This window comes from Neolamprologus multifasciatus, chromosome 20 (genome assembly GCF_963576455.1).
Source record: "Neolamprologus multifasciatus chromosome 20, fNeoMul1.2, whole genome shotgun sequence".
In the NCBI taxonomy this organism is placed as follows: Eukaryota; Metazoa; Chordata; class Actinopteri; order Cichliformes; family Cichlidae; genus Neolamprologus; species Neolamprologus multifasciatus.
Window position 1 is genome coordinate 20,759,234 of NC_140458.1, and position 11,046 is coordinate 20,770,279.

At 38.0% G+C, this 11,046-nt stretch overlaps 1 protein-coding gene across 2 annotated transcripts in view; it reads right to left on the reverse strand.

Moving 5' to 3' along the window:
• The window catches only part of sdcbp2 (syndecan binding protein (syntenin) 2), a 23,614-nt gene extending 13,058 nt beyond the window's left edge, over positions 1-10,556 (reverse strand). Inside the window, exons 1-4 of one of the 2 annotated variants that reach the window (XM_085145565.1) lie at positions 10,414-10,528; positions 7,044-7,100; positions 1,809-1,860; positions 25-121 (exon numbers count right to left, since the gene is read on the reverse strand). In XM_085145565.1, coding sequence (XP_085001691.1) covers positions 25-121; positions 1,809-1,859 — 148 coding nt within the window. In that variant the 5' untranslated portion in view covers position 1,860; positions 7,044-7,100; positions 10,414-10,528. Of the gene's footprint in view, positions 1-24; positions 122-1,808; positions 1,861-7,043; positions 7,101-10,413 lie in introns of both variants that reach the window. The other variant, XM_085145564.1, reaches the window with a different exon arrangement.
• Positions 10,557-11,046: the final 490 nt, after the last annotated feature.

Sequence of the window (11,046 nt, forward strand, 5' to 3'; positions counted from 1 at the left end):
TTTAACAGTGTAAGTGACACTCACTTGATCCTGGCATCCCAGCAGTGGCAGCCTGGGGCTGGTAGGTTCCCTCGGTGATGGCTGGCATGGGTGTGGTAGTCTGGGTGAACTGGGCCTGGGCCTAAAAAGCAATCAAACACACAGTGATTTTTAAATACTGAATTAGAGATAACTGGGCTCAAACCAATACATAAGTCTTTTACTGCTGGTAAGGAGACTGACTGAAGGATTTCTTTGCCTACAACAAATATCAATGGCTTTGGAGTGCAAAAATTTCCATTACTGTAAGTAGTTAATTTCCTGATTTCTTACAATGTTCAAACTTAACCCTTTAAGACCTACCATAGAACCAAGTCCGCATTTACATGTTGTAGAGCCATTTTTGGGAGCATTTCAAGTTGCTATACATCAATACAACCATTACAGCCTAAATTTTAATAATATGCATGCATTAAGTGCATAGTAATTACATAAATTGCAAAAAAGTGCAATAAACTACAAAAAATTGAAAATCGTTTTTGTTTTTTAACATATATTTCTAGTTAGAGAAATTTAAGAGGCTTATCCCTCAAAACTGTAAATACAAAAAAGTTGCACAAAATAGTTTCCTACCACAGGAAATTTATTTTGAGTGTCTTCATAGTTTTATTTTTGAAATACACCAATTTCTATACACTGCAGGAAAAACGAAAATAAATATTATAATGCAAATTTGCAAAAAAAGCAGCATATGCATCAAAATAAACTATTTCCAGCAGTGCAATATGAGTCCTAAGCATCCCAGAAACAACACAGAAAGTCATAAAGTCAAACATAACTTTTAAAAACACCAGTATAAGCTCATGAGGCCTTGATGGTTAAAAAAAAAAACTACATTTCCGCGAAAATGACGTCACTTCCGGTTTCAGGCAGGTCATGGCGGACATGCGATAGTTCATGCTGATGGACGTAGGAAGTGTTATGAACAGCTGATGGGATCGGCAAAGCGTGTTTCTGGAATATTATGTTTTTGTTGCTGCAAGTGCTTTTTATGCAGTTTTTGCAAAGCTATATGTGGAAGGAAACTGTGACCGAGGACAAGCTGATGGCATAAGATGTAAGTACAACTCCTCCGGTTTCATATGCAAAAAAAATTATTGCGCTAGCTCACGTGGTTGCAGTGCTACCGGGATTTAAAAATAGTTACGCAAAATGGAGCGTGCCCACTCTGACCGGTTTTAAAGGGTTAATGTGGTATTACTGGGCTATACAGCTCAGCTTGACCTCTGCTATTCCTGCTAACTTAAAAAAGTTAAAAAGAATTATTAATTTTAAGGCTTATACCATTTTCTACAACCTTAACAAAAAATTTTGACCAGGGGTTCTTAAACTTTTACACTGCCCTGAACAGCTTCTGTGGCAGGCAGGTTTGATGCTGATATCACAAAGTTATTTAGCACTCAGTGATTGCGATGCCATGTGAGTGTTATATGTTTATTATTATGTTTTCTGTTCTCTCTGATTCAAGTGCCGAGTTAAATTAAAGTCAGAGGCACAAAGGATAGGTTAAAGGTTGGTGAATATCCAAACCTCCTGAGGAGGGACAAGTTTTGCAAACCATTTTATTAAATTACCTCCAAAAATGTCCCATTCACTGCTTTAGAAGCTATGGTGACTAAAGTGAGTTTCCAAAGAGGCTCTACAACATCAGTAAGACTTCTCATTTTGAAAATGAAAACCACATTGGGAACATATTTGTATATTTTACATCACCTGTTACTTACAAAGCCAGCACCACATTTAATATAGATTCACTTCAAAACCCTTACCTTGATGACCTTGTCGACCTTAAGGTCCTCGAGTGATGGGTACAGGGACATGCTGTGGAGATAATACAAACAGCTGTGAGTGGAAATAACAACCCAACCAGATAAGCATCACCAGCTCCAGACAAAAACTGTCTTCATGTTATCCATTACAACTCTCTAATGTAATTTGGATGCTAGTGTTTGAAACGAAGAATAATAACACAGATTAAGAGTGAATGATGCACACAGTCAAACACTCAGAAAGCCAAAGTAAGAAACTGCTCTTGTGCACTTCACCACTGAGTAAAACTGTATTTCTAGCAACTTTCTGGGGCTACATGCCATGTGTGTGTGCATGGGCAATAGGAGCAAAATCCTTGCTTTCTAAAATAATGAACTAAAACAACACTACAGATAGTTAGAAGCACATAAAATAGTAAATAATTGCATAATAACCAGTAAGTGTGGGCCATATCATACCGTTCACGGTAATACCGTTATAATGTTGGGCAACGATAAGAATATGAAATATTGCGATAGCATATGGGTAAAACACACATGTGCAGTGACTTTGTTTTAATACACACATGGTGGAAAAAGCATGGCGGCAACGGAGAATGAGAAGGGTGAAAGCGGATCGTTGAATGAAACGGATGAAGCAGAATTGGTTTGTAAAAATGCTGCAACTTCAGTGGAATCTGTCAAATGTTTTAGTACGACTTTGCTAAGCTACAAACCCACACCGCTTGATGGATTGTCGGAGCATTACGGCTATCGTAGGCAGGAGCGTCGCGGAGTGATACGTACTGCGCTTCAACATAATATTACCATATTGTGTGTGTATAACCTATTTTTAAGTTTTGTGGATATTATACATGTTTATGCTGAGGATATGTCGGCCAATTTCCACTGGAAATGCCTTTTGGTTAAACTGTCAGCAAGGAATTTGCATTTGCACTGTTAAATTTTTATATAGCTTTAATGCACAAAAAAACCAGCTGCTTGTTCGAGTGAAAATACGTTGATGGGGTTTTTTTTTTTTGCACTAATAAAGTTGTGGAGTTTTAAAGTATTTTGTCTAGTGTCAATTATATCGTCAGTTATATCATTATCGCAAATTTTCAAATGTATATCGTGATAAATATTTTTGGTCATATCGCCCTGCTCTAATAACCAGCTGCTTTTCCACTGAGTCCCTCATCTTGTGGTTGGTCTCCAGCTCGGCACACTCAGTGAGCTTTTTACATGTTTTAAAGACTTCTTCTAGCGACTAATTCAACTGTCGCTGTATATCGAGATGAAATAAATCAAATCAAATACATTTTCTTCACCCTCAGAAAATAACTGTTTAGCAACCTCACACTTTGTATTATCATATTGCCAAACTGCAAGCACATTAACACAGATTTAGAAATAGCATTTGGCCAGGCGGTGAATAAATCCAAGATAAGGTGACCTTTTGTCCAGACAGTACATGGAACAGTTTTCCATAGTTTAACATTAGCAGCAAAGCTCCAGAAATGAAGAACCTGGCAACTAATGGCCAGGTGAACACACAGGCACTGTCAATATATGTAAAGGACCATAGAAAAAACAAGGTCACTTATTCCAATGTGTGTCACCTAGGGACACAGTTATCTTCTTCAGTTTTGTTTTAACACTGGATGAATGAAGGTGTGCACATGTGTGTGCTGACTTTGAACTCACATTACCGTAAATGACGTATTCTGGACAAAGTAGAGATGACACAAGGTATTTTGGTAGAATGTGTACAGTGCACAAAAGTAGGACAATATATAAGAAAGTCTTTTAATCATCTCCTCTAAACCGTGGTAATGATGAAGGTCTCTGCTAAGGTTCAACAACATTGCACTGAATAACACTCAGGTCTGTAAATATAAATGAGTTGTGCAGAGCACAGGCAGCTTGCCACACAACATAATATTGAGTCAACACAGGTGGAGGAAAAAAAAACTTATGGAGAAACACATAAGCAGAGAGTATTAGCTCTCAGCATCCTACAATGGCAAAAACCATTATAATGCAACCTGGACTCCTTTGTGGTTTTAGTCTAAACAAAATTCAGGCCAGAAGACATTATCATGAACACAAACAAACAGCTGGGTGCAACAGGAAGAGGAAATGAGAGGTAGTAGACAGTCAACAGTCCAGCAGAACAGGCTAAGACATGCAGTGGCATGGTTACGCATTACAAGGAAGCATGTCTGCATCTGGTGTCTGTTACTGTAGAACCTGCTCGCTCATTTGCTTTGTTATACAATAATGCTCATATTTTCCTGTACTCTGGTGCCTGGTAATCTGACACAACAGGAAGTTCATGGATGCTTCTACAGGACAACACCTTATGAAGAAAAAAAAAAGAAAGTTGGTTGTCCAAAGTTTATGTAAAATAAACCATAGCATCCTCTGGTAACATGCTCAGGTAGCATGTTGACTCAGGTCCTGGCTTCAAACCAGCAGGTTTCTTTGGGTTCCCATGCTGATTCATCTCACCAGGACATTGTCACAAAACAGATTCTCAAGAGTTTCCTGCTACTTTAATTTATTTTATCTATTTGCTCAACGTTTTATCCTTTTTCCTATTTTGTAAATTGTTATGTTTGTTGTTGTTATTGCTTGTGTACAGTGTCCTTGAGTGTTTTGAAAGGCGCTTTCTTAAATAAAATGTATTATTATTATTATTATCATTATTGAAGTAAGTGGTGACCATCACCATATATCAACCAGACTCCATTTTTGACCCATTCTTTTCAGTTTACTATCATAGCCAGGGGAGGACAGACATTTGTTTAGAACTCTTAAAGAGGTCAAAGAAGCAAGCTCCTTTAAGCGATTATTTTGGTGTTCCTCCACTTCCAAAGAAATGTCAGAAGGAGTCCGAACCGCAAAAGAAGCGCGTATTCTCGGAAAAGTGGTTGCAGGAGGTGAGCTGGCTTCAAACAAATGATGAAGATGTGGTGCAGAGTATGCGGCATATTCCCATCATGTCTGTCCTCCTCCAGAAAATCTTATGTACGCAAACACACTTTACAACTTCTTATCTGGTGCGCATCTTTTATTTTGACAGCGCATGCACACATGCGGACAACTTATGTGCACCCCTGATCATAGCATCCTAAAGGCAAAAGATACTTGTATAAGTTAAAACCTGAACATCTGTCCCAATGTTTCTTGCAAAACTGGTTTTATAAATAATAGCTCACTGTAATTGCTATTTTTCCTGAAAACAGTTTTATACCTTCTTCTTAATTAACATCATAATCTACTTTTCTTGTTAGGCACAATTTTTCTCAAAGAGATTTTATCCAAAACCAATCATTCATTCTGTAATAAAAACAATCTGCTAACGAGATTTCTTAATTGGAATTTGTGACAGACTCACTGCTGGAACTGTATATTCACTAATTCTATTTATGGTCACTGCTCAGCAGCCCATTCTGACACTGGAAAACCCCACCTTTGTTGGTCTTGCATTTTTTATTCCACTGTACTTGACCAAATGCCAAAACAAAAAAAGAAAAACAAAACAAAACAAAAAAAACAACACACTTACCCACACATTACCACGTGGGAATATATAATAGTGAAAAGCGGACCTTCATAAACTTTATCTGCCCACTTCAGCAGCTGATTTGCTGCCACATACACCAAAAACATTGATCTGAAAAATGACTATAAATGTCAATACCACAGCAATAGCAAAGCCTGGTTTCCACACAAAATCCATATCCTCATATTTACCTTAATTTCACTTCATATTTTATTCTTGGTCCACAAAACCCCTCCCACACTGGTTCAGCCCCAGTTGCATGAGGGCAAACGTAATCATGGATCTATATTGCAAACTTCATAAACTATCTCTTTTTAATCGATAGTTTATCATTAGTAGCTGGAAAAGGTGAGCAGTAAAAAAGAAGTGTGGAAGTAAATCAGTTTTACTGAATATGGCCACTGTATCTGAACACTAAGGAAAAGCACAGATATCCTTTTTTGAAAATAAACCTTCTTTGCCCCACATTGTGTTGAGGTGTACACTACGCAACAATTAAGCTTTTCAGCTTGTGATGTTTTGTTGTTGTTTAGTTTCCAAATAACAATCTGCAGACTTCATACATGAAAGGTAACAAGCAGCAAAGAACCGGGAAAAGCAGAGAGCATTGCAAATGGAACATGTTGCAATGGATGAACTTTTTAAACCTCTTCATTTTCCAGCTACACCCATCACAGACAATCATGCACTCACACACAGAGGGCACTCATGGCATATACCCAACTACTTTGTGAAAAGTACTTTTTTAATTGTTACTGTATTTCATGAGAGGCTTTCAAAGACTTTCATGGATGTACAACATGATGATCTTTTTTTTTTTTAGTTTTGTAGTTATTTATGTATCACGGATATTATCAAATATGTACCATTACATAATGGAAACAGTCTTGTTTATGACATCAACACTAAAATGGCATTTACTGACAGGAATGAAAGGTGTTTATCTCTTGTGACATAAATCTTGCACTGGACACCTTTTCAAAGGTAGTTGTACTTTTACAATTCCAGTCTTGTATCTCCCCCAGCAGCAAGCTGATGAGGTCACTGTTATGACCAGCTATTAGACAATTTATCTTTGGAGAATCCGTCATCCTCTAGTGAGACGTACTTCAACTGTACTGCTGTCGACAGCAGCTGGTGACAGTAATCCTTGTTATACTCTGGAAACTTGCTGCAAGCTAGACAACCACGGTGATCAGAACCTCCAGCAGCTGGAGAACTGGTTCAGGTGCCGCCACACTGAGTTCACAGAAGCTGCTGGTCCAAGATCTTGAACCTGTAATTCAAGATCTTGGAGTCTGCGTCCATGGACAGGATGAATAACTGACTGGAGAGGCAGCTCACTATTGATTATTTACTGCTACAAATGATAAATATATTACAGTTTATAATTGTATTCATAAAAGCAGTGGTGTGCGTCAATGCCCCTCCTGGCAATAAAAATACATTCTAATTCAGTTGAAAGACTGTAATGTGTTGAAGAGCTCAAAGACTTCAATAGAATTTTGTTTTTTCTTTCCTAATGAAGATTTCTTGGTTTCCATAACATGAATAAATTTTTTTTTACTAAATACCCACTGCTCTCAACTACCAAAACACTATCTGGCTCTATAAATTATTTTTATTTTATTAATGTGCAATGGCAGTTGATGGTTCATTGATATTAAAAGGCCAACATTCACTACCTGGGGCTGCAGATCGAGGCACCCTTATCTCTCTCTCTTGCTCTTTATGAATGTGAGCTGTAAATGAGCAAAGAGGAAAGTAAATATATGACAGCTGTGCTAAGCAGTGATGTTCTGCAAACCTTTGACGTTAAATGAAAATGAATTAATAAAAAAATAAATAAAAAAGAGCGACTCTATGTAGGCTTTGTCAGAATAAACTGGAAAATAACCAAGCATTTGAAGAGACGTGTAACCATATTCTGCACCAGGACGTAGACGTTAGCAAGGAAAAACCCAAGGCTATTGGTGCTAGCAGTGCTAATGTTAAACAAACTCTGGACTTTCTACTTCTCTACAAGCTCAGTTGTCACACCGTGACAGCTAACTGCGTGTCATGATCACAAGACATCTGGACACATATTTATCAAAACAAAACAGGAAATTGGTGAGGAGGATAAAGGACAACTAGGACCAAACTAGGACCAAAACTGAAGCTGAATGACAGAGTTCAGCAAGAAAGACAACAAAATGGAAAAACTAAATGGAGTAAAGTTAAAAAATAATGACTTGCTCTCCATCCTGCTAATGCACCCATCACAAACAACTTCCCAAAGAAAGCTTATCCACATACTGAGGCAAATATAGCCAATTAAAAAAAAATCTGTTGTTAGCAACTCGTAATACAGCACATGACTTATGGTGTAACGTCCATATGTCATATGATTCTTCTGAAATAAGGGTTACATTTTCAGTACCTGAAACTACTTTGCAGTACCTAAAATACTTGTAAATGTAAAATGTATTTTGAGTATTTTTAAATACCAAACATTACATGGTAAATGCTTTGTTACTCGCTGTATGATGCATTACCAAATTATTGTACTAATATGTGCAATATATCACAATCCTGTGGCAAGACATGCAGTCAGACACTGAGCTTAACACCAGTGAATAAAACTTGAACTCAGCCCGTAAAGTAAGCAAATCACTTGACCACAATAACATCTCACTCTCTCAGCTACTCCAGCCAATACTCTATTCTCTTCCTCCCAGTCCTCACATACAAGTGCATCATTGTGCCAGTGGATACAGAGGCACATTCTTGTACCTTCTACTGTTTACTTTTCAGCTCTGTTTGTTTGCTCTCCTTATATCCCTCCTTCATAACTGCAGGTTTTAGGTATAAGGGAGTAACCGTGGGGGGAAAAAAGGAGAGTCTGACCAACTTTTGCCGTGACACAATCCCATCCTTGACTCACTTCTGCATCTGCAGCTTAAAAGAAGTGGGCAGCTGATATTTCCATCCTGATCCTTTACTCCATCAAAAGCACCAAGCACTGGAAATTTCATCAGCTAAATGCGCTAAAGTAAAAGCATTTATACTGCAGGTTGTCTGTGGCTGGTTATGATCTAAGATTGTTAGATTATAACCCTTGTGAGGACCATTTCCCCAGCCTGTATTGTGAAAGTTTCACAATTCACAAAACTTCTTTCTTTTTTTGACTCTGCTTTTTTGGGATCTTAAGATAATTTCGAAATAAAGAAACCCTGTGGGGAAAAAAGCCAAAGGGGAAATAGCTCAGACATTCATCTGAAACCTACAAGGCTGTGACTAGGCAACCATTTCAAAGAAAACTTACACAACACAAAAAGTCCATATCACATGACTTTAAAGCAAATCTTCATCTGCATACACTAGAATAAGACATGGCCAGGAACAAAGCTTATTATAGTTCACAAAAAACACAACTACAAGCAGGTAATAAAAAAAGTTTAATTTTAAGTAATTTGTCTTTTATTATTAACTTGTGGGCATGTAAAACTAACTATGTTTTTTGAAACTGGTCATAACTGAAAGTCAAAGGTCGTATGTATTGTACACAGACTGCATATAAAAAACAGCTGTACCTTTGAAGTCTGAAAAGTGAAGCCAAATCAGGAGTGCCTGAGACCTGAAATGTCTCTAATCGTCTGCAGGGGGAGATTCCTCACAATAAAAACAGACATCTAGTCGATGGTCGATCTAGTCCATGGAAAATAACCGTACTGCTGACCTAATCCATGACCTCAATAAACAGTTTCCTATTTCCTGAATCCATGTTCTGTATTGCTAGTTTTGAATAAAATACAATGTTTATTTTGGAAATTATGGTCCCCAAATGAATCAAGAAGTTGGATAAAGCAGCGTATTCTTTACAGAATGACTGAGCATGACAGTAGGTGGCTTTACAGTAGCAGCAGCCATCTTTTACATTATTTTACATTTATATTATTGTTATACCTTATATATTTGTTATGACTTGCACTTGATAAATATGCTCCCTCAACCCTTCACTTATTATGAATAAAAACGAAACTAATACAATACTAGTAAATGTATATTTTTTTTAAAAAAGAGCACAAAACTAAAGAGCAGACCCACTGTGGAAACTAAGACAAATATTTTTTTTTAAAAAGAGAAGAAATTACAACAAAAACAGACAAAATAGACAAAAACAACAATAACTCTGTCCTGGGAGTGTGAAGCAGGATCGAATAGAAAAGTGCAAGCAAAGTCCAAGTTCCCCAAAAACTAAAATACTGAATTAAAGCACTTTTCATCACTTCTATTCAGCCTGATAATATGGAGCCAGCGAAGCAAAAAGCTTGGATGGATAGTGGAAAGAAAAGAGAAGGCCAACTTCAGTAAGCCTGAACGAATTGGTTCGATCTAAGAATGTGGTCTTCCTGGCAGCTTATTCCGGTCTACTGACATGGCTGGGAAAATGAAAGAGGGAGGGAGAAGGACTGAAAAGGTTTTAAAAAAAAAAGCCCACACCCTTGCTAATGTGCCCTATTTATCTGTACCACGTTACATTACAGGACTTAAGATAGCTAGCATACCGTTATGCTTTAGGCTGTTGTTTTAACGCTATAACAACACAGGAACTGCATTTTTCAGACGACTGGTCAGTAATATCAGGTTCGCCATTGCCATAATACTCTAATAATGGCTAAGCGTCTTCGTGACTTTAATGAGGTCGTTCAGTTGCGTCTAAATCATATGACAATCATTAAGTTTTACGACACTAAAGTGTTGCGAATAACCGTTAGCTAACCTTACCGCACAGCCATTAAATATTAATGAGGTGCTTTAAGACGACGGGTACATTTTGGGCAGTCATAACGCTGCTAAAAAATAGCTGAAATGAGAACACACTGGGAGGTGTGCATATCAAGAGAAAAGCAGCGGAGGAGCCGAGAAGCAGACCCCCTTTGTTCCGACATAAACAGCAGGAACGCAGAGAGCTAGCCGTAACGACGTTAGCTTGTAAGGTACACGAAGTCAGGATGTAACAGTTAATACTAGGAAGGCTTTGCTACAACAATCTGGTAAATGCCGTCTTACCTTTTAACTTTTTGGTTGAAAAGTCAGCTTAAACGCTCCTGAATTTCAGATAGCAGCGAACGCCTTTATCTTTCTTGCCTCTGCTTCGCTGTGGCTCTCCGCCGATCAAACCTGAAGGGGACTTCTGGAAAGTGATGTCACTCCTGGCTTCCTGGTCGTGCCAACCACGTCAATCAGTATTGACGTTGTAAGCCACGCCCAGTATCGGTCACATGAATATTAACTCACCAGGACCATAATTATACGAAAACATTGTGATCATCGGTAATTAATGATAAGACAACAGTTCGTTTTTGTTCTCTTTGGGGAGCATGAGTCTAAGACTTTTAACTCAAGCGCAATTCAGTATAAATAAATCCTACTGTACTGTACTGTGAAGAGGACATGCTGGGTTAAGCTAAAAGACAACATGGACATTGTTTTCAGAGCGACGCGTCATTGCAGCTCATGGGGAAAAAGGAGGTTAAGTGATTATGTTGCAAACTGCTTCTTCAGTATGACACTCTTAACTTCAGGTTGCAGGCATTTCTTTCAAAACTAAACGTTCACTCAGTGTCCTTTGTAGTGGACAGCAAGTCTTACTAATACCTCCACCCATGTCAATATTTAAGTAAGCTGAGGGCTGAGTCAGGA